The sequence below is a fragment of the Neomonachus schauinslandi genome, chromosome 16, assembly GCF_002201575.2.
Source record: "Neomonachus schauinslandi chromosome 16, ASM220157v2, whole genome shotgun sequence".
NCBI classification, from domain to species: domain Eukaryota; kingdom Metazoa; phylum Chordata; class Mammalia; order Carnivora; family Phocidae; genus Neomonachus; species Neomonachus schauinslandi.
This window is the reverse complement of record NC_058418.1, coordinates 2290432-2316779: the sequence shown is the minus strand read 5'-3', so window position 1 is coordinate 2316779 and position 26348 is coordinate 2290432. Positions and strand designations below refer to the sequence as shown.

Sequence of the window (26348 nt, the reverse complement as noted above, 5' to 3'; positions counted from 1 at the left end):
ACACACACACACACACACACACACACACACACACACACACACACACGGCCTCTCGTGCGCAGACGCCCAGGCGGCACGAGCCGCACACCTCAGAGAATCGCCACCACCGGCGCGGGGGGCCTCAGGCGCCGCCGCACGGCCCCACGCGCCGCAGGGGCTCCTGGGAGATGTAGGCTGCGGGCCGGGAAGGCGCCTCGCAAAGGACACTGGGGTTCTTCGTTCTACGTAGGCGCCAGTGAGAGTCCGCTGCTGGCCTGGAGGCGCATCCCTCCTCCGTCCCTCTCGCGGGTCGCTGCGACTGCGGGCCTGACAGATCTCTGCCAGCGCCCTCAGTCGCACGTTTGGGGCCGGGCCTTCCAGGGCCGCACCCCCGAAGGCTCCTAGGAGTCGCAGGCTGAGCTCGCAGTGCGCACGCGCGAGTGCGCGCGGCGGCATCCGCGGGTGAGCCCGCCTCCCAGTGCCGCTGAGCCCTGGCGCGCTCCCGGACGGGAATCAGCGGCTGTGCGCGCAGCGAGGGCAGCGGACTGCGGAGGCTGGGTTTGGTTCCATGGATCACGGAAGGACAGCGCCTGAGTGCATCTACGTGACTTAGCAGGAGGAGAGCGCCCGCGGACCGCACGGTAGGGTCGGGGCGTGCGCGCGGCTCCGTGCGCTGAGTGGGGTGGCGCAGGGGCGGGGCCTGGCGGGACGCGTGCGGCGGCGCCCCGAGGACGGCTCTGACTGCGTGAGAGCGCTTACGTATGTGTCTTGCGTGGGCGGGCGGGGGGTGGGGCTCCGGCCCTGCTGGTGGGAAGGTCCCCGGCGCGTGCGCGCCGCGTGGCTTTGTTTAGGGGCGGGGCCGGGCGCTCTAGGGGACGCCCAGGGGGTGGGGCGGCGGCCGGTCTACGTGTTGCTCGTGTGAGGGGGCGGGCCCGGCGGATGCGCCTGGGGTTAAGGAGGAGAGTGCGCAGGCGCGGGGGGCGAGGGATGCTGCGCAGCTGTTAGAGTGGGCGCCGCCGGGAGGCGACCCCTGGGGCCTGAGGTGAGTGTGAGCGCTTGTCTGTGAGATGGTGGGGAAGTGCGGCGGCGCGGGGTCGAGGCGGTGCGAGGTCGTGACGCGGAGTGGGGTCTGGGCCCGGGACGGTGGGGGTCCTGAGGCGGAGCTCGGGCTGCGCGTGCCGTGGAGGCCTGGGACTGTTCGGGACGCGTGTGGCGTCGCGTGCTGTGGGATGAGGTGGCGGCTGTGTGTGTGGGACGGGCGGCAGGTGGGGGGACGGGCGCGTGTCCCAGGACCGTGTAGTTCTCCCTGTGCGCGCGGGGCGTTTGGGAGAGGGGAGCGGGCGCTGGTGGGCGCAGGCAGCGGGAGTGTGCAGGCGGCACTGAAGCTTCTGTCGGTGCAGCGCATTCGTGTGTGTGCCTCAGACCGGTGGGGCCGGTGCTCACCGTGTGGGACGGCTGTGGGGCTGCGCTGGGTGACTGCGACCGAGCGAGCGTGTCTGCTCCTGCTGCGCTGGCGTCTCTCCCCCGGCGGGAGGGTTCTGAGCGGCTGCGCGGGCTGCCCGCCTCGGTGAGAGCGAGGGAGGGAGGGCGGGCGGGCGGGCGGCGGGCTCCTCGCTGAGAGGGAGGGAGGGCAGCGGCGGGTGCCCCGCTGAGAGGGAGGGAGGGCAGCGGCGGGCGCCTCGGTGAGAGGGAGGGAGGGAGAGCGGGCGGCGGGCCCCTCGCTGAGAGGGAGGGAGGGCGGGCGGCGGGCCCCTCGCTGAGAGGGAGGGAGGGGGGGAGAGAGGGCAGCGGCGGGCGCCTCGGTGAGAGGGAGGGAGGGCGGGCGGGCGGCGGGCCCCTCGCTGAGAGGGAGGGAGGGAGCGGGGGCGGCGGCGGGCGCCCCAGCGCGGGAGAAGTAAGCGGGTGACACGGATGAGACACCCAGCACAGAGCTGTCAGTGCCGTGGGTTGTAGTGCTGGGTCGCCTGTCGGGTTCCTGGGCGGAGGTAGGGGCGTGGTGGTGAGTGCTGGGGGAGCTTCCGCCTCAGAACTTGAGATGAAGGGTCCGACAGTGGAGCACGGTGCTCCCAGTAAGGCAGCCTGCCTTAGTGTGTATTTGAAGGGAGAGGAAGGCCCACTGTGGCCTTTGGGACCTGTGGCTGCCGAGGGCTGCTCCTCTCCTTTCTAACCAGCATCGCAGAGCACAGACTTTGCGACTCCAGCTTCTCACTAGTCGTGCGACTTCCAGAGAGGTTTCTGAAATCCACAGCCCCTCGTTTCACTCCTCAAATGAGGATGATAGTAACACTGATCCTAGGCTTGTGGCGAGTATAAGGGAGAACGGTACGTGACACAAGTAAGCAACATGTAAGTGAGTGCTTAGTTACTAGATAAGGACCCCAAGGATCTCACAGCCACCTAGAGAGCAGAATTCATGGGAAGAAAAGGAGAAGTTGAGCCCAGAGTAAAGGTTTCAGGTCAACATATAAAATAAGCCTGAAGTCTAGGCTGGAGCTTAGGTTCCTAATTTTCTGGTCAGGATCCTGGGAAGGCAGTAGTGGGGTGTGGGAGCGGAAACCAGGAGTACAGGGTCTTCCAGGATGGAGATGTCCTTAGGGAGCCTGTGGGGTGAATAACCTGGGTTGGGAAGTAGCAGGGCCCGCGGGGGAGTATTTCCCAATAACACAGGGATCTGGAGATGTTCCTGTGTCTAGACCAGGGTTTCTCATTCTTTGCATTGTGGATACTTTGGGCCAGATCATTTTTTGCTTAGGAGTGTGTATATGGTGGTGGCGGGAGGGGCTGCCCTACCTTTTGTAGGATGTGGTCTCTATACACCAGATGGCAGCAGCACATCCCCCTCCTGCCCCAATGTGAAAGCAAAAATGTTTCACGCATTGCCAGGTGTCTCCTGAAGGGCAAAATCACCCCAGTTGAGAATCAGTGGTGTATAGAGCCATGATGAGGGCGCCCCATGGACTTTACCAAGGTGTGAGGATAGGGAGGACAGTGAGGGGGCTGGAGGAAAGAAGTGATAAAGGCATGATGTTCTCTAGATGAGAAACTGTCTGTGGTCTGTGGTCTGGATAGGCTCTAAGAGGCTTCACTCATTCGTGTAGTGGCCTGCCATGGGTCAGGCACTGTGTTAGTTAACTGACAAGACAGAGATTACTACTCATCTGGAGTTTGCATTTTATAGGAAGGCAATTCAATTTATATGGAGTGGTCATAAGTGTTTGGAGAAGTAAAGTAGGGTGAGGAGATTATGGGTTAAGCACAGATCAACACCCTGGCTTCCCATCTCATTCAACTCCAAAGCCAGTAATAATGACCACCAGCAGTGACTTGATGGTTATCCTTTAGTAAGGGAATCCGAGTTTGGCTTTGAGCTTATCACAGACTTTTCTTCTTAAGTACTAAGGTCTGGGTTTCAGCAGGGTGGTGGTGGGGGTGGCGGGTGTGGGGGGTTGTCGATCTTCTACCCTGCCCCCTGAGGCTCATAGAGACTGGCATAATGGTTCTAACTATGGCTTCCTGGGGCTCCTGGGTGGCTCAGTCAGTTAAACGTCTGCCTTTGGCTCATGTCATGATCTCTTGTGCTGTCTCTCTCGTATAAATAATCTTTAAAAAATAAAATAAACTGGGGCACCTGGGTGGCTCAGTTGTTAAGCGTCTGCCTTCGGCTCAGGTCATGATCCCAGGGTCCTGGGATCCCACTCCACCTGCTTATGTTCCCTCTCTCCCTGTGTCTCTCTCTGTCAAATAAATAAATAAATAAAATTTTTTTAAAAGATTTTATTTATTTATTAGAGAGAGAATGAGAGACAGAGAGCACGAGAGGGAAGAGGGCAGAGGGAGAAGCAGACCCCCTGCTGAGCAGGGAGCCCGATGTGGGACTCGATCCCGGGACTCCAGAATCATGACCTGAGCCGAAGGCAGTCGCTTAACCAACTGAGCCACCCAGGCGCCCATAAATAAAATATTTTTAAAAAATAAAAAATAAACTATGGCTTCCTGTTAGCATCACCTTCAAAAGCTTTTATTTTTTTTATTTTTTTATTTTTTTTTTAAGATTTTTATTTATTTGACAGAGAGAGACACAGCGAGAGAGGGAACACAAGCAGGGGGAGTGGGAGAGGAAGAAGCAGGCTTCCCGCCGAGCGGGGAGCCCGATGCGGGGCTCGATCCCAGGACCCTGGGATCATGACCTGAGCCGAAGGTAGACGCTTAACGACTGAGCCACCCAGGCGCCCCGAAAGCTGTTATTTTTTTTAAAGATTTTATTTAAGAGAGGGCGCCTGGGTGGCTCAGTTGGTTGGGCGACTGCCTTCGGCTCAGGTCATGATCCTGGAGTCTCGGGATCGAGTCCCGCATCAGGCTCCCTGCTTGGCAGGGAGTCTGCTTCTCCCTCTGACCCTCCCCCATCTCATGCTCTCTCTCTCTATCTCATTCTCTCTCTCAAATAAATAAATAAAATCTTTAAAAAAAAAAAAGATTTTATTTAAGAGAGAGTGTGTGTACCCATTGTGCACTAGTGGGGGAGGGTAGAGCAGAGGGAGAAGCAGACTCCCCGCTGAACAGAGAACACGATGTGGGGCTCGATCCCAGGACCTTGGGATCATGACCTGAGCCGAAGGCAGACACTTAACCAACTGAGCCACCCAGGCACTCGATCATCTTGGAAATCTTTTTTAAAAAATGCCCAGGGGCGCCTGGGTGGCTCAGTCAGTTCAGCCTCCGTCTCTTGATTTCAACTCAGGTGTTGATCATGGAGTCGTGAGTTCAAGCCCCATGTTGGGTTCCACACTAGGTGCGGAGCCTACTTTAAAAAATGCCAAGCCAGTCCCCAGAGATTCTGATTCAATTGATCTGCCATCAGGCACAGCCACTGGTATTTATTAAAAAGTTCCCGAGGTATTCTAATGTACAAACAAGGTTGAGAGCTGTAGCTCTGAGCTTGCTTGAGGAATGAGGTAAATTAATTTGGTAGAGGGAGGGGAGGATTATGAGTGACCAGTGCTTTCAGTATTTTTTCTAACGCAGTCCTCACAGCTGTGCTTTCCTGCAATAGGGACATTCCTAGCCCCGTCCTGTAAGTGAGGAAATTTGTTCCCATGTAAAGCAGAGAAATGTCAGGGCTCACATTCATGTGCAAAGCCCATGTTTTCTGTTACAGTTGGACTTGGGTCTTTAAGGAAAGAGTCTTCGATATTTCTGGCCTCTGGGGCTGGCAGGTTCAGAGTAGAGGTGATCCTCAAATATTTGACAGATGGTACAGAAGAGCAGACTTTGAAAGGAAGCAGTGAGATTATGCATTAAATGGCTGGTTGTCAAGTACTATTGGACCTGCTCCAACTCAGTGCTCAACACAGCCCTCTAGGATCATAGAGCTGTTGGGGCTGAGAGGAAGGACCCTAGTTTTCTGCCCCTGAGGGAGGCATGGCCACTGCTCAGTAACTCTTTGAAACTTGTTTCCATCCAGGCTTTTGCGATCCTCACTTCAGGGTGAAGAATTTAGCTTTGCGTTAAATTTAAATGGCAGAGCCCTTTTCTCACACTATGTTTGAGATTCAGAAGACAGGCCAGGTGTACAGCTCTACCCTGAGATAGTGTGAGATTCATGCTATTTTATTTGTGTTGTTTTGAAGAGGTAGTTATTATGCGTGAAACACAAATGCCAAAGTATAGATAGGGAAAAGTGAGTTTCGAGTTTCCTTTCCCATGCCAAGTGATATAGTTCCCTTCTTCAGAGACAGTCACTGCTAATGACTTCTTGATTATATTTCCAGAACTTGTCTGCCTTTTCAAACTCAGGTGTTGGTTTTCCATGTTTTCTTTTTTCTAAGTTTTTCTGTACCTTTTTCTCTATCCTTACGCCACATCGTGGAGATCATTTCACACAATACCTGTAGAGTAGGTTTCTCAACCTTGGCACAGTTGATGTTTGGACCAGATTGTTCCTTCCTTTGGGGGGTGCCATCTTGTGTAATGTAGGGTGTTGAACAGCATCTTGGCCTCTACCCACTAGATGCCAGGAACACACACACACCCCATTGTGACAACCACAGATGTCCCCAAACATTGCAAGTATCCCCTGGGTGTAAAATTGCCCCAATGAAGAAGCACTGATGTAGTGCTGTTTTGTTCCTTTTAAGATCTACATGGTGTCCCATCGTGTACATAACACTCACTTAGCCATTTTCCTATTGATGGGCATTTTGGTTATCTCTAATCTCTTGATAACTTACATTTGGTAAATACTGGCACTGCTCCAAATGTGTTACATGTTTTCATTCATTTAATCTTCCAGACAGCCCTGTGGAATCATTGTTACTTGCCCCATTTGCCAATTGAGGAAGCTGAGGCCTAGAGAGCACATGAGAGTTCACCCATAGGAGGGTAGCAGAGTTAGAAGTTGAACCCAGACAGCCTCCAGGCTCATGCCCTTCACTGTAGAACCGTACTGCCTCTTCCTACAAGCCTTGCCACAATGAATACCCTTGTGTGTCATTTTATCCATATGCAACGCCTTCTAAAGACAAATACCAGAAATGAGGTTTACTGTGTTAGAGGGGATTTGTACCTTCAGTTTTCAAAGATTTGCTGAATTACCCTCCACTGAGGTTGTGCTACTTTCTCTCCTGCCTGCACTGTATGAGAATTCTACCCACAGCCTTCTGAATGGGTTTCAGGCTTCCTTGGTCTTTTGGATGCTTGGTGTATACTGAATAAAAGGGATAAAGCAGGTGAGAAATTACTGTGTGCCTGTTGGTGAAGATAGCTCCTATAAAGGTAGCTCATGTCAACTTCATAACAGCTAAGGGTGAGGTAGGTTTTCTTTACCCCAATAATTGGCAGAGGCAAATTTTGAATCCAGAATTATTTAATACCAAACTGCTGTTTTTTCCTCCCCAGAAGTGCTGAGTTCCTCAGAGAAAATTGTTTTGTGGGCAAGAATTGTACTTTTCTAATTTGGGGTACATGGCTGAGTACAAACAGCTATGAGAAACCACAGGATGGACATGATACCACTTCCTGCAATAATCTGTTCTACTTGAGGAATTGGAAGGGAAAAGCCAAGGGATGTATTTATCTGGTAAATAGTTTAAAATACGAGGTTTATATTAATACGGGCTCAGATTTATTATGATGTAGGATGCCAAAGTCATGTGGATGTTTCAAAATGAAACAGAACCAACCAGCAGAAGTTTTCTATAATGACAAAGCTGCTTTGGGTTCTGTCCTGGACCACAGAACCAGGCATTATCTCTACAGTTTGGAGATACTAGTTAAAAGTAGGAGAACTCCCAGGCAAAGAATACAGCTTTGTTCTCAGAGACTCTCTGGCAGTGGAGTGCTGGGGCTGGCTCACACTAGATCCCAAACCTGTTGTGTACACCTTTCCCCAGTTCTGTGCTCAGTGATACGAGTTTGGTAGCTTACAGTGGGGCCCTCATGGGAGTGTTTACACCATGGAAATTGGCAGGTGCTACAAATCACCCAGCATAACCCTGTCCTGGAGTCTAATGCAGAGAGAATTCAGGCATCTTAAGACTCTGGGTAGGCCCCTTTGTCTCCACTTTCTGCATGAGGGAAGCCTTGCTCAGCACACAGAATGGAAGGCCAGGCCACTTAGTTACTGAGCCACAACTCCTCAACCTTAACGTGCTGTGCTGCAAATCTCCTCAAGTCCGGTGGCCACTCTGATAAAAACGGAGTGGCCCTTCTTTTCACTACATCTGTGTCTTTGGGGTAAATACCCAGTAGTGCAATTCCTGGGTCATAGGGTAGCTCTATTTTCAACTTTTTGAGGAACCTCCATACTGTTTTCCAGAGCAGTAATTTTTATTGTTTGATCTGTATGTGTGTACGTATGTATTTATTTTTAAAGATCTTATTTATTTATTGACAGAGAGAGAGAGCACAAGCAGGGGGAGAGGCAGAAGGACAGGGAGAAGCAGACTCCCTGCTGAGCAGGGAGTCTGATACGGGACTTGATCCCAGGACCCTGGGATCATGGCCTGAGCCGAAGGCAGACACTTAACTGGCCAGGTGCCTCTTGATCTGTATTTAAATTTCATAAAACTTACCATTGGAAAAGTAGATTCACACACCCGGTCGTTTCAAACGTTCTTCAAAGTTTTATAGTAACTAAATCAAGGATCAGTTTTTAATTTTAAATTCTAATTCATTAATTTTAATATTTATTATTAATACTTTAGTGATTAATTAATTGAAACTAAATAACGTTAAACACTTAGTTGCACTAGCCTTATTTCCAGAACTCGGTTGTCACCAGTTGCTAATGGTATGCATGTAGAATAGCATCGGTGCAGAGTGACTCGGTGATGGGCCTAATCCATCCCACTGAATTTCCCTGCTGGATTGACACATACCTGCCTAATGAATTGCCTCTTCAGCTCTTGCGTCTCCACTGCCTCTCACCAACATACACAGTTGATTCACCACACAGCCACCCAGCACATTTTGTTAAATGTTAAGTCAGACATGCCACTCCTCAGACTCGTGCTCCCTCGATGATGTCTTATCACATTTAGGATCAGTTTCAAACTGCTCACAACTGCTTTCATGATGTGGCCCCTCCTGAACTCAGCCATCTCACAGACGACCACTCCACACCTCACTCACTCTGCTTCAGCACACCATTTACTTCCCTCCACATACCAAGTACACACCTGCTCCAGGGCCTTTGCACTTACTGTACCTCTACCCAGAATGCTCTTTTCCAAGCGTCCAAGTGCCTCACACTTGCACTACATTCAAACCTTGACTCAGTGTTGTATCCTCTGGAGGCCTCCGTCAACCACCCCATCACTCCACCCCCTGCTCTGGTATTGTTGTGTTGTGTTGTGTTTTTATAGCAATGATCTCAGCTGACACTGTGTTCTATATGAACTTTCCATCCGTGGTGGAATGTAAGGTACAGGGGAGCTGGTACTTCTGCTCTAACTCTGCTCTTCCCCAGCACCTAGGACGATGCCTGGCACATACTAGACACTTAACAAATGCTTGTCAAATGGATGGATAGCTGTCTTCATGTCTCATTTGCCTCCTGATCTGGAGCCTTCTGTGATCTTGGGAACAGATAGCATTGGCTATGCCCCTTCCCAACCCTGAGAAGGGGCAGGAATGCTGCAGAAGATATTCTGACCTCCCTCCATGTGTGTCTATGCACCTGTGTGTATGTGTGCATGCACATGCATGTGTGATCAGGGTGAGGGATCAGGGGATTCTTATCCTAGAGACTCTGGGACCACCCAGAAGGCCCTGTCATCCTCATGACTTTTCTTCCCCCACAGCCCCACCTTCTCTGCACTCTGCCCTTCTCCAGATGCGGAGCCTCAAGGGGGAGGAAAGGATGCCTGCTGCACGAGGGAAGTCCAAGTCCAAGGTAAATAGTGATTGTTCTCGCAGGGAGGTTCCATCTTGTAAGACATGGGTCATTTGCTTTCCTTCCATGGAAACTTCCTGCCTGACCGAATCCCATCCAAGATCTGGTCTCTGTTTCCTCCATCACCACGGAGGGTAGGAGCATGAGAAGAGCTCCAGCAACCCACGTAACCACTCAGCACCCTCCTCTCCTTTTTTCTCAGTGTGCATATGGCCATTCACCTATTTGTCAAGCATCTCCAGGTTGTTTGCCTAGGCTGCTCCCGAGATGGAAGAAGAGAGCCACCATGATTTCTCAAGGTAGACATGAGTGCCTAGGCAGGATCTGCTGAGGCAGAGGAGGATTCGAGGTTGTGCTCTAGAGTTAATCTGTTGATGTCACTTTGTTTTTACTTGTATAGCCCATATTTACAAGGAGGAAATCTCTCTAATTTTAAGAGACTCCACATAACCTTGTATTCAGATTGGGTTCGTTGGAACCAGGCCAGTGAGTCAACCTTCTGTTAAAAAACATGCTTCACCACTTTAGATGATGAAGTGATTTTCTAAAATAAACATCTTGGATGCAGTTTCTCTAACAAACACTTTTGCCCTCTAAGTTATGTGTTCCCTGTTGCTGCTGTAACAAAGTTCCACAAATTGGGCTGCTCAAAACACATGTTTATGGTGCACAGTTTGTGGGTCAGAGATCAGGCACAGTGCAGCTTGGCTGGGTCCTCTGCTTTCGGTCTCACAAGGCTGAAAAAAGGTGTTGGCTGGCTGTGTGGTCACATCTGAGGCTCTTCAAAACTCATTGTTTATTAGCATATTCAGTTTCTTCTGCTTTCCACCTGGGCCCCTTCCATCTTCAAGCCAGCAATAGCAGGTCAAATCAGGCTTCAGATCTCTCCGACTTCCCTTTCCACTCTCCTCTTCCAGCTGGTGAAAATTTCCCTACTGTTACGGGCTCCGTGATTACATCATCTGCCTAGATAAGGATTTAAGATCAAGTGATCAGTAACCTTGCTTATACCTACAAAGAACCTTTGGCCCTGTGTAGTTGAGTCATGTGCTCTTTAGAGAGTATGTAGTTAGGGGCATGAATCAGAAGCCAGACTGCCTAGCTTGAACTCTAGCTCCCCCGTTCACTAGTTTGGGCACTTCCTCCCATAAGTCACCCTCCCGTTTCTGGCCTCCCATTTCCTGATCTGTAGCATTGCTGTGATTCTCTCAGCAGTATAGTCACTGGCTAACATGGGTCAGTACCTGTAGGGTGCTTAGAAAGATGCTCTGCCTTTGTCAGTGCCCAGTAAATCCAAGTTGATACTGCTTTTTATGGCACATAGTTTTTAATAATAGCTATGTCATATTGTGTTGTATTTATTTTATTTAATGCACTTGCTCCTCTTGGCCTCAGAACCTCAAATGTTTCCTGAATAGATTCCTGGCACCATGGATCTCCCATGTTTGGGACAAGTTCCTTGTTTCCAGCCATATGGAAGCATAAGCCTGTGGTGAAAGGACATGTGACTTTCTGTTTCAGGTGCCAGTGACATTTGGGGATTTGGCCATCTACTTTTCCCAGGAAGAGTGGGAATGGCTGAGCCCCATTCAAAAGGATCTGTATGAAGATGTCATGTTGGAGAACTACCAGAACTTGGTCTCTCTCGGTAAGGCTCTCTCCACCCCGTAATCCACAACCAACCCATTGTGGGACATAAATTAGTCTAGTTAGGAAAACAGAAGCCACTGCAGTTTTTTTTTTTTTTTTAGCAGCTTTATTGATATATAATTCACATGCTCTACATACAAAGTATGTAATTCAGTGGTTTTTAATGTATGCACAGAGTTGTACGTCCATCACCAGTCCGTTTTAGAACATTTTCATTACCCCAAAAGAAACCCCATATCCATTAACAATCAGTCTTCATTCCCCTTGCCCACTAATTCCTCCAGATTAGGTAAACATCAATCTGGTTTCTGTCTCTGAATTTGCCTATTCTTGGCCTTTCATAGAAATGGAATCATTAGTATGTGGTCCTTTGTGTCTGGCTTCCTTAACTTAATGTTTTTGAGGTTCATCTACATTGTAGCACGTATCAGTACCCCCTTCCTTTTCATGGCCAATAGTATTCCACATTTTGTTAATCCATTCATCAGTTGACGGGCGTTTGGGCAGTTTTTCACTCTGGCAATTGTGAATATTAACGTTTGAGTTTTTGTGTGGACGTATATTTTCATTTCTTCTGGGTGTATACTTAGGAGTGGAATTGCTGTCACATAGTAACTATGTATGTAACCTTTTGAGGACACCTGGTGGTTTTGAGAGAATTTAATACGAGGAATCTACTTAACAGGTGTGATTAAAGGGTTAATAGTGGACAAATATAAATAGTAATGCAGAGTTGGTAACCGCAGGATGCAGGCACCATCCTTGGGCTAGGGATACAAAGGGGAGAGTTTGGGGTTTTTAGGACTTAGAGGAAGGGACTCAGACTTTTGAAGGAAGAGAGAGGTGTGCTGACTAGTCTGTTTATACTCATGAAGGGTCAGGATGAGGCTAATTCTGAGAGTGTAGGGAAAAAAAGAAGCAGAATTAAAACCAGCAGAGCCCCTGTTGGTGGATGCTGACAGGGAGCTTCTGGTGAAGAAGTGTAGTTTGCAGAGCCCCAGCCCCTGCACACAAAACAGATCAGAGAAGGGTGGGATTGGGAGCCGAAAAGCAGCAGCTTAATAGCCAGCCTCAGGAGTTTCTGGTCTGATTTTTCAAGAGAATAATTGGCTTTGTAGAGTTAGAAATGAGCAGTTCCGCTTGCTGTAACTGAACTTTGATCGTCCTCCTCCTCCACCTGCCCTTCACATCCTCTGTGCTCCCTTTGTGCTCATAAATCCCCATTCCCGTTGACACAGGGCTTGGCTCTGACATCTGTGGCACCCAGGTCATGCTCAGTGCTGATGTTTTTCCTGAATGCAGGACTTTGCTTTCGGAGGCCAAATGTGATCACCTTATTGGAGAAAGGGAAAGCACCTTGGATAGTGGAGCCAGTGAGGAAACGCCGGGGTGTGGGTGAGTGACAGAGAATCAAGGCTTACTTGTTGCTATCGTTTGTAAGAGCACCCTCCATCTTGAGAGGGCAGCCTCTTGAAAATGTTTGCAAACTGCCAGTTTCCATACCTTAAAGGCCCCCAGGCCTGTAAAGAAAATTCTAGTCTGTAGCGTGAGCCCCCAGAAGGAGAATAACCAACATTTAATAAACCCTTCCTAGGTCCCAGACGTGCTTGTACAGGTTCCTCCCAGTCTTATAAGGTAGGTACTATTATTATTCCTGTTTTATTTATGAGGAAACCAAAGATCAAGGAAGTTCAGTGACTTGCCTAGGGTAACCCAGCTAGGAAGTGGCAGCACAGCTGGGCTTGAACCCCAGATTCTGATCTCAGAAGCTCAGCTCGTTATGCCCTTATCCCCACCTATCACATTCCCTGCCTCGGCATATTCCACCTTCTCTCATGATAGCATTGCTAATGGTAATGTTCAAACTTGCATGGTTTTCTTCATTCTTTAAAAAAAAAAAAAAAAATTTTCCACAACTGTTCATTTTGACTACTTTCTAAGAACTCGTTCCCTTTTCTGATAGATTTCTCTTTGGTTAGGTTATTTTTACTTACTTATTTTAACAGTTCTATGAGTGGCTTTTTTGTTGTTGTTGTTGTTTGTTAAGTAGGGTCCACACCTAGCATGGAACCCAGCACGGGGCTTGAACTTAATGACCCTGAGCTCAAGAGTCGGATTCTTAACCAATAGGCACCCCTGAGTTTTTTTAATTGTAAAAAAATCATAACATTGAATTTATCATCTTAACCATTTTAAAGTGTAGAATTAAGTATATTCACATTGTTGTGCAACAGATATCCAGAACTTTTCCATCTTGTAATAACTTTTGAAACTATATTTACTAAACACTAATTCTCCCTCCACCCTTCCACCTAGCCCTTGGTAGCCACCTTTCTTTGTATTTCTCTGATTTTGAGCACCATGGATACTTTGTATGAATCAAATCATACAGTATTTGTCCTTTTTTCTTGCTGAGCATAATTTCCTTGAGCTTCATCCATGTTGTAACATGTAACAGGATCTTTTTTTTTTTTAAGACTGCATAGTATTTCATTATATATGTCATATTTTCTTTATCCATTTATCAATGGATATTTGGGGTGTTCTGCTTCTTGGCTACTTTGCATAATGCTGCAACGAACATAGGAGTACAGATATGTATTTAAGATCCTGATTTCAGATTTTGGGGTATGTACCCCGAGGTGGGATTGCTGGATCATATGATAGATCTATTTTTTATTATCTGGGGAATCTCCATACTGTTTTCCATAGTGGCTGCACCATTTGTCATTTCCACCAACAATGTACAAATGTTTCAACTTCTTGTCAACACTTGTGATTTTTTGTTTTTTTTGATAGTGGCCATCCTTATGGGTGTGAGATGATATTGTGGGTTTGATTTGCATTTCCCTAATGATTAGTGAGGTTGAGCATCTTTTCATGTGTTTATTGGCCATGTGTCTGTCTTCCTTGGAGAAGTGTCTGTCAAGTCCTTTGCCCATTTCTGAAAATAGGATTGTCATTTGTTGATGAGTTACAGTTCTTTTTTTTTTTTTTTAAGATTTTATTTATTTGACACAGAGAGACACAGAGAGACACAGCGAGAGAGGAAACACAAGCAGGGGGAGTGGGAAAGGGAGAAGCAGGCTTCCCATGGAGCAGGGAGCCCGATGTGGGGCTTGATCCCAAGACCCTGGGATCATGACCTGAGCCAAAGGCAGACACTTAATGACTGAGCCACCCAGGCCCCCTTATAGTTCTTCATATATTCTGTATATTAGTCCCTTATCTGATAGATGATTTGTAATTATTTTCTCTTATTCCATAGGTTGCCTTTTCACACTATTGTTTTTATTTGTACGCAGATGTAGTCCCATTTGTCTTTTGTTGTTGTTGCCTTTGCTTTTTGGTGTCATATCTGAGAAATTAGTGCCAAATCTAATATCCTGAACCTTTTCCCCCAATGTTTTCTTCTAAGACTTCAGTAGTTTTAGGTCTTACATTTAGGTCTTTAATCTGTTTGAGTTAATTTTTGTGTGAGTTGTAAGGGTCCAAGATAATTCTTTTCCATGTAGATATCCAGTTTTCCCAACACTGATTGTGGAAGAGACTGTCCTTTCCTCATTGAGTAACGTTGGCTCCCTTGTTGAAAATCATTTGACTAGATATGCAAGAGTTTATTTCTTGGCTTTCTATTCTGTTCTATTGGTCTTTATCTTTTTTCCACTACCACACTGTCTTAATTACTGTTGCTTTGTAGCAACATCTGCGTATCAAAAGAAATAGTCAATAGTGACCAACTGACTGAGTCACCCAGGTGCCCCAAAGTTGTGTTTTATTTTCATTTAGTTCGAAATATTTAAAAATTTCTTTTGTGATTTCATGTGTTATTTAGAAATGTATTATTTAATCTCCAAGTAGTTAGGGATTTTCCAGTGATATTTCTGTTACTGATTTCTAGTTTAATTTCACTGTGGTCTGAGAGCATTGTGTCATTTCTGTTATTTGTTAAGGTATGTTTTAAGGTCCAGAATGTGGTCCATCTTGGTGAATTTTCTTTTTTTTTTTTTTTTTAAGATTTTATTTTTACTTATTTGTCAGAGAGAGAGAACACAAGCAGGGGGAGAGGCAGGCAGAGGGAGAAGCAGGCTCCCCGCCGAGCAAGGAGCCCGATGTGGGACTCGATCCCAGGACCCTGGGATCATGACCTGAGCCGAAGGCAGCGGCTTAACCGACTGAGCCACCCAGGCGCCCCCCATCTTGGTGAATTTTCTATGTGAGCTTGAGAATAATGTGACTTCTGCTGTTGTTGAATGAAGTAGTCTGTAGATGTCAGTTATATCCAGTTGAATGAAGGTATGGTTGAGTTCCACTAATTTTTCTGCTTTCTGGATCTTTTCATTTATGAGAGAGGGATGTTGAAGTGTCTTAACTATGATAGTGGATTCATATATTTCTCCTTGTGGTTTCATCAGTTTTTATCTCTTGTAATTTGATGCTTTGTTGTTCGGCATATACCCACTAAGAATTGTTATGTCTTCTGAAGAATTGATTCCTTTGTCATTATATAATGCCCCCCTTTATCCATGATAACTTTCAGTGCTTTTAAGTCAGCTCTGTCTAAAATTAATATAGCTACTCCTCCTTTCTTTTGATTTGTGTTACCATGGTATATTTTTCTCCATTCATTTACTTTTAATCTGTGTCTTTATATCTAAAGTGAGTTTCTTAATAGGCAGCACACAGTTGGGCTGTGTTTTTTAATTCACTCTGAATTAGATTAAATTCAATCTCTTTTAATTGGTTTAGACTGTTGACATTCAAAGTGATTATTGATATAGTTGGATTGATACCTACTACATACATAATAAATACTTCTATTTGTTGTCTTTATTCTTTGTTCCTGTTCTTGTCTTCCACTCTTTTTCTGCCTATTGTGGTTTTATTTTTTAATTTAATTTAATTAAAAAAAAATATTTATTTATTTGAGAGAGAGTGGGGGAGAGGGATAAGCAGACTCCGTGCTGGCAGGGAGCCCGATGAGGGGCTTAATCCCAGGACCCTGGGATCATGACCTGACCCAAAGGCAGATGCTTAACTGACTGAGCCACCCAGGCGCCCCTTCCTATTGTGGTTTTAAATGAGCATTTCTATGATTCCATTTTCTGTCCTTCCTTAGCATATCAGATATACAGATATAGATAAAGGTATCTATAATATATCTTTTTTTTTTTTTTTAAGTGGTTGCCCTAGAATTTGTACGTTTACAGCTAATCCAGGTCCACTTTCAGATAACACTATACCACTTCATGGGTAGTGTGAGGACTTTATAATAATAAAATAATGGTAATTCCTTCCTCCTATCATCTGTATCATTGCTGTCATTCACTTCATTTATATATAAATATATGTAAGCAAGTATGTATATATAAGCAAATATGTATATATTTACATGTATACATAGGATAAATACATAAGCATACACAATTGAATACATTGTTTCTATTATTTTGAACAAACTATTATTGTTTTGGTCAATTAAGGGTAAGAAAAATAAAGGGATTTTTTGTCTTCACTCATTCTTTCTTCATTGCTTTTCCCTTCTCTGTGTAGATCCAAGTTTCTGACTTGTATTATTTTTCTTCTAACAGACCTCTTTTAACATTCTTGCAAGGCAGTACTGCTGGCCACAAATTCCCTCAATATTTATTCATCTGAGAAAGTCTTTTTTCCTCTCACTTTTGAAGGCTATTTTGACAGAGTACAGAATTCTAGGTTGGTGGTTTCTTTCTGTCACCATTTTAAATATTTCACTCCACTTCTCTTGCTTGCATGGTCTCTAATAATTTGGATGCAATTCATTGTTCCTCTGTAGGTGAGGTCCTTTTTCCCCTATGCCGTCATTCAAGAATTTTTCTTTATCTTTAATTTCCTGCAATTTGAAAAAGACATGCCTAGGTATAGGTTTCTTAGCATTTTTCCTGCTTGGTGTTCTCTGAGCATCTTGAATCATGATTTGTTGTCTGACATTAATTTGGGAAATTCTCATTCATTATTGCTTCAAATGTTTCTTCTTTCATTTCTTTTTTTTATCCTGGCATTCTCATAACACATTTGTTACTTTTTCTGTAGTTGTCCCACAGTCTTTGGAGAGTCGAGGTTTGTTTTGTTTTGTTTTGTTTCCTAGTCTTTATTTACTTTGCTTTCTGGTTTTTAAGGATTCTATTGATAAGTTAGCTCACAGAATCTTTCTTCACCTATGTTGAATCTACTAATAAGCCCATCCAAGGCATTCTTTGTTATAGTGTTTTTTTGTTATAGTGTTTTTGATCTCTAATGTTTTGATTCTTTGCATTTCCATCTCTTTGCTTACATTGCCCATCTGTTCTAATATGCTGTATACTTTATCTCTTAGAGCCCTTAGCATATTAATCAGTTTTAAATTTCTGGTCTGATAATTCTAGCATCCCTGCCATATCTGAGTCTGGTTCTCATGCTTGCTCTGTCTCTTCAAATTGTGTGTTTTGCCTTTTGTATGCCTTGTAATTTTTTCTTCCAATTTTAGTATATGTGCTGCCAAAGCAAGCACTGCCTTGTAATTTTTTCTTAATGGCCAGAGGTGATGTACCAGGTAGAAAGAACTGTTGTAAACAGTTAGTGATGAGGTATGTTGGGATGGGACGCATTCTATGGTCCTAGGATTAGGCCTCAGTCTTTTAGGGTGCCTTTGCCTCTGGAGTGTGAACATCGCAAGTTTCTCAGTCCATCCCCACCCCCCCTGCTCCCTAGGAGGGACAGGATGGCTAGAAGCAACCGGAGTTGGAGGCAGTGGTTTGTACTTAGCTTCTTACTTGTTTGGATGAAGTTGTGCTTTCCAAGCCTCTTACATGAGGAACCGGACACCAGAAGTCCAGTTGTTGTTTTTTAAAGATTTGATTTTAAGAATACATTTTAAAAATTTATGACTTCACAAAAAAATTTACTTTATTGAGTCCTAATTTACATATTGTAAAATTGTAAAATTCACCCATTTTAAGTGTATAATTCAGTGGTTTTTGATAAATTTAACAAGTTGTGTAGCCATCATCATAATCTAGTTTTAGAATATTTTTGTCACCCTAATAAAACTCTTCATGTCCATTTACAGTTAATCCCTATTCCCATCTCCAGCCCCAGGCAACTACTAATTTACTTTCTGTCTGTAGTTATCTTCTGTCATTTTAGACATTTCATATAATAAAAGTACATTCATCCAATGAAGAATCTATGGAGTTTAATGTAGCATATGGTATGAATTTATCCTACAAATAAAACTTTAATTTTATTCATTTCAAATTGCAAGATTTCCTGAATTCTAATTATTAAATATTTCTATAAAGCCCTTATTATGCTAAAATTATAATGAGACTAAGTCATCATTGTTACTATGTATTATTATTATCATCATTGATAATGACTGCACAGAAGCTTCATTTTTCCAGCATAGGAAAACAAATATTGAATTTCTTGCTATCTTTCAGACTCAGGGTCTAAATCTGAGACCAGGAAGTTACCTCCAAATCTGTGCAACAAATCTGGGCAAAGCATCTATCAGAAACCAATTTCTGCATCACAGAAAGTTCCCACAGGAAAGAGAGGCTGCAAGAAGAGTTCAGTTCTAATAAAACCCAGGAAGGTGCATTCAGGGAAGAAATCTTTAAAATGTAATGACTGTGGGAAAACCTTTGGTCAAAGCTTATCTCTTAAACTTCATCAGAAATCTCATACTGGAGAGAAGCCTTATGAATGCAGTAATTGTAGAAAAGCTTTCAGACAGATCTCATCCCTCATTCTTCATCAGAAAATTCACAATGGAAGGAAAAGCTATAAATGTGATAAATGTGGAGAAAGCTTCATTCAAAGAACATCTCTTATTCTACATGGGAAAGTTCATAATGGAAAGGAAACCTTTGACTGTGGGAGGGCCTTGAGTCAGTGCCCACCTCCCAGTGTGGGCCAGAAAATTAGTTTTGTTGAGAACATCCACCAGTGTGGAAAGTGTGGGAAAGACTTCATTCGAATGTCATCCCTATTACTTCATAAGAAATTTCACAGTGGAAAGAAAATTCATAAATGCAATAAATGTGGGAGAGGCTTCAGTAAGAAATCAGCCCTTGTTATACATAAAAGAAATCATACTGGAGAGAAAACCCATGAAAGTGAGAAGGTGTTAAGTCAGAGTCCACAGCAGAAAAGTCACCATTTAGAGAATCCTTATAAATGTAGAGCATGTGGAAAATCCTTTAATAGGATTTCATCCATTATGCTTCATCAGAGAATTCACACGTCAAAGAAAACCTACAAATGTGATAAATGTGAGAAGGTCTTCAGGCGGCTTTCAACCCTTATTCTGCATCTAAGAATTCATAATGGAGAGAAACTGTACAGATGCAGTAAATGTGAGAAGGTCTGTAATCGGCATTCATCCCTTATTCAACATCAGAAAGTTCATACAAGGAAAAAGAAAATGTTTGAATGTAAGGAATGTGGAAAGATGTTTTCTGGAACTGCAAACCTTAAAATACATCAGAACATTCATTCTGAAGAGAAACCTTTCAGATGCAATAAATGTAGTAAAGTTTTTGGCCGTCAGTCATTTCTTATTGAACATCAGAGAATTCATACTGGAGAAAAACCCTATCAGTGTGAAGAATGTGGAAAAGCCTTCAGTCACCGAATATCTCTTACTCGACATAAGAGAATTCATACTGAAGATAGACCCTATGAATGTGATCAGTGTGGGAAGGCCTTCAGTCAGAGTGCACACCTTGCCCAACATGAAAGAATTCACACTGGAGAAAAACCATATACGTGCAAAACATGTGGGAAGGCCTTTAGTCAACGCACATCCCTTATTCTACATGAAAGAAGTCATACTGGAGAGAAACCCTATGAATGTAATGAATGTGGGAAGGCATTTAGCAGTGGCTCGGATCTTATTCGGCATCAGAGAAGTCATTCTTCAGAGAAACCATATGAATGTAGTAAATGTGGGAAGGCATATAGTCGGAGTTCATCCCTGATTCGACATCAGAATACACATTCTGAAGAAAAAGCCTAAGTTTGTTTTAAATATGTGAAAGCATAGAGTGAGGCTTTCAAAGTAGGAGAGACCAAGGCATAGGAAAATGCATTTGTTTATAACATAAATTTTGTAAAAATGGGACCATTTGATGATGTGTCCCACTTGAAAGCCAAAGAGCAAAAGTCATTGATGACTTTGACCAGATGATTTGTCATCAGCTGAGGCCATGACCTTACCATAGGTCTTAATTTCAAAATAGCAAGCTCGGATGATTGGATCAGTCATTTTTAATGAATACTACTCCTCATGTGATAAGAATTACTGATATTTTATTTCCAGTGTAATTTAAAGCTATTTCATTAGTCACATACAACAAAGTAGAACTGCAAAGTCCATATTTCTGGATGGGGCTTTGAGCCTGATTTAAGGTCACATGAAGAATGAGTTTGAGTTTGTCTCTTAGGACTGGAACTATCACATATAAGAGATTTCCTGGGCAAACCAGGGTGCTACTTCCAGCTGGCAGAAAATTGTGGGTGAGAAAAGAGAAGAGTCTTCAAGTGGATAAAGATAGCACTCATAATTGTGTGAATCAGTTGTCATTACCATATTGTCTCCATATGAAAATATATGATATTCATGGTGTGAAAAATCTAACAAGCCTGAGACAGGCTAATGGGAAAAAAGAAACCAGAGAAATGAGAACTTAAAAGCAGGGAGAAATTATTTGTTACTGTTTTATTGAAAATAAATTTGTCTATATTTATATAAATAAACATTGGTATTTTCATGTAAGAACCCTGGCGTGCAGTAAGTGATTGGTGGAAAAATGAGATGCCATTTCTTGAATATGTCCTCTCAAAATTCATATTTCGGACCCCTAACCTCTAATGTGATGGTATTTTGAAATGGGACCTTTGGGAGCTATTTAGGGGTAGATGAGGTTATGAGGGTGCATCATGATAGGATTAGTGTCTGAAAAAAAGAAAGGATGCCAGAGAGCTTGCTTTTTCTACTTTGTGAAGATACTGCAAGAAGATGGCTGTGTATAAGTCAGGAAGCTAGCCTTCACTACCACCCAACCATGTGACACCCTGATCTCGGACTTTTAGCCTCCAAAACTGAAAAGTAAGTTTCTTTTGTTTAAGTCACCTAGTCTGTGGTATTTTGTTATGGCAGCCCAAGCTGGCTAATACAGAGGGAAATACCCTGAATTTATGTACCAGGCTATTTTCCTATCAGCTAATCACCATATATAATAGCTTTTAGTCTCTGTTTCCAGCTTATGCAAAGTATGTGAGAAATAAAATCAGAGTTCTTTTTTGTTACTGGGCTATATACAGTTGCAGTATTCTGCAAAAGCCATTTTTTAAAAACACCCATATCCTGTTAAGATAACTCTGAAATGCATGACCACATGGCTTTAGGTCACTCTGTGACCACAACTGGGAAAATAACATCCAGATTTGCGAAGGGTAAGCATGCATACAGGATAACAGCTAATTTTCATTTACGCTTGTCATAGTAGTTCTGTAAAATCAGCATAAAATATTTCTGACACGTGGAGCAAATAGGTGAGCAAATAACACAGAAAAGGCTCATGGAGAGGCATGTCTATTCTCCCTCCCCTTCCATACCCTTCCCTTTGTTTAATTCTTCTGCCAATCTGCCATAGAGATTGTTTCTAAATCATTGGTCACAAACCATATACACACACACACGCACGCACGCACACCAGTAAGACACTGTTCTTGCTTATAGACAGAGTTTTGGTTTTGTTTTTTTTTTTTTTTTAAGATTTTATTTATTTATTTGACAGAGACACAGTGAGAGAGGGAACACGAGCAGGGAGAGTGGGAGAGGGAGAAGTAGGCCTCCTGCCGAGCAGGGAGCCCGATGCGGGGCTCGATTCCAAGACCCTGGGACTATGACCTGAGCTGAAAGCAGATGCTTAATGACTGAGCCACCCAGGCACCCCGGTTTAATTTAGGTTTTCTTTTTAAAGATTTTCTTTATTTTTTGACAGAGAGCACAAGTAGGCAGAGCAGGCAGAGCGAGAGGAAGAAGCAGGCTCTCCTGCTGAGCAGGGAGCCTGACTTGGGGCTCGATCCCAGGACTCTGGGCTCATGACCTGAGCCGAAGGCAGCCGCTTAACCGACTGTTGCACTATTCTGCAAAAGCCATTTTTTAAAAACACCCATATCCTGTTAAGATAACTCTGAAATGCATGACCACATGGCTTTAGGTTTAGAGTTTACAAGGAAATACAGGATGTTAAAATGTGGAAACACCAAAGGTACATAGGTAATAGAAGAGGATGGTGAACTCCAAGGTGAATGGAGGACTTGGGGACAGGGATCACTTGGAGATAGTGACCATATTAAAGGAAGAATAGGACATTAAAGTTGGCTAGGCACACAAAAGTTGGAAGGCTACTGAGGGCAAAGAGAAAGTACAGATACACAGAATAGTGGCAGAGGGTTGTGGAGTATTAAGGGAATTGCAGATTTCAGTATTTAGTACAGTGACTGGCACACAGGAAGTAGTCAGCACTTATTTAATATTGGGTGAATAAATGAATTAATGAAAATGTTTTAGTATATCAGATGTTCTCTGAGGCATAATTGACAGGGAACACTTAAACCTGAAGGTGACCCAGACATTGAGATAAACCCTTGGGAAAACAGGCTCACATTTTAAGGAATCACTAGTAATGTTTGAAGACGGGTGAACTCTGGGTAACCACAGCAACAACCAAACTTAAACCTAGTCCAATTCCTCTCTGTATTAATGACATCCCCCCAACACACACACACACAAGGCTTAACAGAAGGAATGACACGGCCATTTCCAGGAAATCTGTTTACCTCTGTTTTTACTGTCCTACACAAGATTCCTAGCTGGGGTGGGCGGGGGACAAAATTACAAGGCATACAAAAAAGCAAGAAAAATCTACACTTCCCACCCCTACCAAGTGACAGAAGAATCCAGAACTACTCAGAAGTTACATAGCTGTTGGACAATTTATAATATGTTAAAGTTCTACTAAAAAAGTTGCACAACAGGCAAATTACATGGGTCATTTGAGCAGAGAGATGAATGATGGAAATGCTAGAAATCAACACAAACAGTGCCTTCAACAAACTCATCAATAATACACAGTCAAGGAAATAAGTGACGTTGAACGTAGGTCAGTAAAAATCACCCAAACCAAAACAAATTGGGGGGGGAGGCAGGGCAAGGGGTACAGGGAGGTGACAAAAAAGAACATCTAAGAGCTGTAGGGAAAGGTCTACTGGTCCAACACATGCATAACTGGAATCCCAGAAGGAATAGACAAAATGGAGCAGAAGAAATATTTGAAAATATAATAATGGCTGAATGACACCAGAACATAAGTATCTAAAGCTCAGAGAATACCAAGAAAGATTTTTTAATTACAAAGGAACAATGATAAGAATTACAGCAGACTTAGGGGAAAAAAAATTACAGTAGACTTAGAAGTAATGCAAACTAGAGGACAATAATGACATTTGTAAAGTGCTAGAAGGAAAAAGCTGTCTTTATTGAAACTTCATGGAAATACCTTTCAAAATTGATAAGAGGAATGAAGACCACCTCAAAAACAATACGTTGCCATAAGACCTCTCTATTTGAAATAAATGAAGTGCTTGAAGCAGAAGGAATGTGAAACCATAACAAATTCTTGGATATACACAAAGGAAAGAAGAGAAGTGGAATAAATGAAGGTAAAATACTTTTTCTTTTCTTCACTTACATAAATGTCTAAAAGATAATTTTAAAACAGTAACATGCTTTGTGTGTTTACCGCATGTAAAAGTAAAATGCATGACAAGTGCAAAGGATGGGAGACAAACTGGGAATATGTTGTGTAGGATCTTGTTGAGTGGCACAAGATGATATATTCTGGTTAATTAAAGATATATGTTAACTTTAGGTTAATCACTAAAACTTTTTAAGGAGGATAAGTTGTTAATAGAATAAAATGGAATAATTTAAAAATATTCAGTTAACCCAATAGAAGGCAGAAAAAGAACAAAAGCTGGAGAATAGAACAATTAGAAAATGGTTAAGAGGATGGATTGATTTTAATCCAAATATATATATTTTTAAATTACATCAAATATAGATGTCTAGGGGTGCCTGGGTGGCTCAGTTTTTAAAGCGTCTGCCTTCGGCTCAGGTCATGAGCCCAGAGTCATGGGATTGAGCCCGGCATCAGGCTCCCTGCTCAGCGGGGAGTGTGCTTCTCCCTCTGCCTCTCCCCCTGCTTATGATCTCTCTCAAATAAATAAAATCTTAAAAGAAAATGCAGATGGTCTAAGCATACCAGTTAAGACAAGAGATTGTAAGACTGGAGAAACAGGACCCAAGTATATGCTAGCAGAAACACACTTTATATAGGCATAAATAATTAAAAGTTAACTAGTGGGGAAAAGATAAGATCATGCAAACACAAAAAGAAAGTTGGAATCACTATATTAGTATCAGGTAAAGCTGATTTTAGAACAACAAATGTAATCAGGGATAAAGAGAAACCTTATATAACAAAGGAATCAATTTCCAGGTAAACAACAATCATAAGTGTGTGTATATGTATCAAGTTACAGAGGTACAAATTACACAAGTGAAAAAACAGAAAGGGCAAATAGACCAATTCACTATTGGGGATTTCACCATTGTCTTTCAGCTATTAGTAGAAGAAGTAGACACAAAATCAGAATATAGAAGGCCTGAACAACACAACTGACCAAGTTAACTAGTTGACATTTATAAAACACCACAAAGTGGAATACATTCTTTTCGAGTATACATGAAGAAGTACACACGACTATAATATAAATTTTAAGTTTTGAACAGTTACATAAAGTACATTCCCTGTCTGTAGCAGAACTAAACTAGCAATAACAGTAAGATACCTGAAAATATTTGGGAGACTTAAATTACAAATTCCATTTTTAAAATAACGGTTCAGATTATCTGTTTCTTCTTGAGAAAGCTTGGTAGTTTCTTTCAAGAAATTTTCTCATTTCACCTAAGTTGTCAAATTATTTCCATAAAGTTCACAACATTCTCTTACCCATTTCATAACTAGAATTTGTGGTGACATCACCTTTGCCATTCCGGATATTGGTAACTTGTGTTGTTTTTTTTTTTCCAGCAGTCTGAATGAAGATACATTGGTTTTATTGACCTGCTTTTATTTTTCTGTTTCCTATCTCATTTATTTCTATTAGTAATTATTTCCATTCTTAAGCTAACTTTGTGTTTCATTGCTCTTCATTTTCTAATTAAGGTGGAAATTAAAGTCACTAGGAGCTTTCAAAATTTTGTAACTTAGTACTATTACATTTCCTTCTAAGAACTGTTAGTTGCATCCCACACATTTTGACATGCTCTATTCTAAGTTTTATTCAATTTAAAATACTTCCTATTTTCCCTTTGATTTCTCTCTTGACCCATGGGTTACCATTTAGGTCCAAACATTTGGAGATTTTCCAAGTATCTTTCATTTACTGGTTTCTAATTTAATCCCTTCTGGTTAGGAAACATTTTGTATGACTTGAATCCTTTTAAGTTTATTGAGATATGTTTTAAAGCCTGGAATATGGTCTATTTCAGTAACTATTCTGGGTGCATATGAAAATAATTTGTATACTATTCTTGGGTGGAGGGTTTTTAAAATGTCAGGTCAAGTTGGCTGATAGTGCAGTTCAAGTCTTCAATATCTTTTATGATTTTCTGTCTAGTTGTTCTTATGACAGATGTGTGTCAGAATCTCTTATTATAATTTTGGATTTGTCCATTTCTCTTTGTAATTCTATCCATTGTTTCCCCAGGTAATTCAGGTGATTTCCTCACATGCATGCACTGATCAGTGTTTAGGTAAAAACTAGTATTTACCCAGATAAAAAATTCTGATGTCTAAAGGTTTTTTTCTCTAAGAGCTCTCAGGCACTTCATCCTGGGAACTCCAGCCACCTCAATGTCCCTAACTCCCAGATCCGTGTCCTCAACTCAGACGATAGCCTGGAAACTCTCTTTACGTAGTTATTTGGGTAAATCCTAGTACTCCCCTCATTTGTTTCCCATTTTTCAAGGATCTCAGTCTTGTTGCCTTATGTCCAGTGTCTTGAAACCAAGGTTTCATATTTTGTCCAGTTTTTACTGTTTCTTTTTTTTTTTTTTTAAAGATTTTTTTATTTATTTATTTGACAGAGAGAGAGCACAAGTAGGCAGAGAGGCAGGCAGAGGGAGAGGGAGAAGCAGACCCCCCGCCGAGCAGGGAGCCCGACGCGGGAC

General features: G+C 43.1%; 2 protein-coding genes across 6 annotated transcripts in view; one reads left to right on the top strand and one right to left on the bottom strand.

The window, feature by feature from the left end:
- Positions 1 to 26348, bottom strand: part of LOC110573734 (zinc finger protein 787) — a 182790-nt gene that overhangs the window by 139650 nt on the left and 16792 nt on the right. The window contains exon 2 of one of the 4 annotated variants that reach the window (XM_044911291.1): positions 12887 to 12898. The exons of the other annotated variants lie outside the window; for them this stretch is intronic. Coding sequence (XP_044767226.1) covers positions 12887 to 12898 — 12 coding nt within the window. The remainder of the gene's footprint in view (positions 1 to 12886; positions 12899 to 26348) is intronic. 4 annotated transcript variants of the gene reach the window in all.
- On the top strand, positions 951 to 20816 carry ZNF667 (zinc finger protein 667). Of its 2 annotated transcripts, XM_044911289.1 has the most exons (5): positions 951 to 1021; positions 9279 to 9370; positions 10892 to 11018; positions 12323 to 12415; positions 18481 to 20816. In XM_044911289.1, exons 2-5 carry the CDS (start codon positions 9311 to 9313, stop codon positions 20058 to 20060), a joined length of 1860 nt encoding a protein of 619 aa, XP_044767224.1. In that variant the 5' UTR covers positions 951 to 1021; positions 9279 to 9310; the 3' UTR covers positions 20061 to 20816. The 2 variants fall into 2 exon arrangements, with proteins under 2 accessions (XP_044767224.1, XP_021538025.1); XM_021682350.1 differs by lacking the exon at positions 951 to 1021 and having other exon boundaries at positions 8988 to 9370.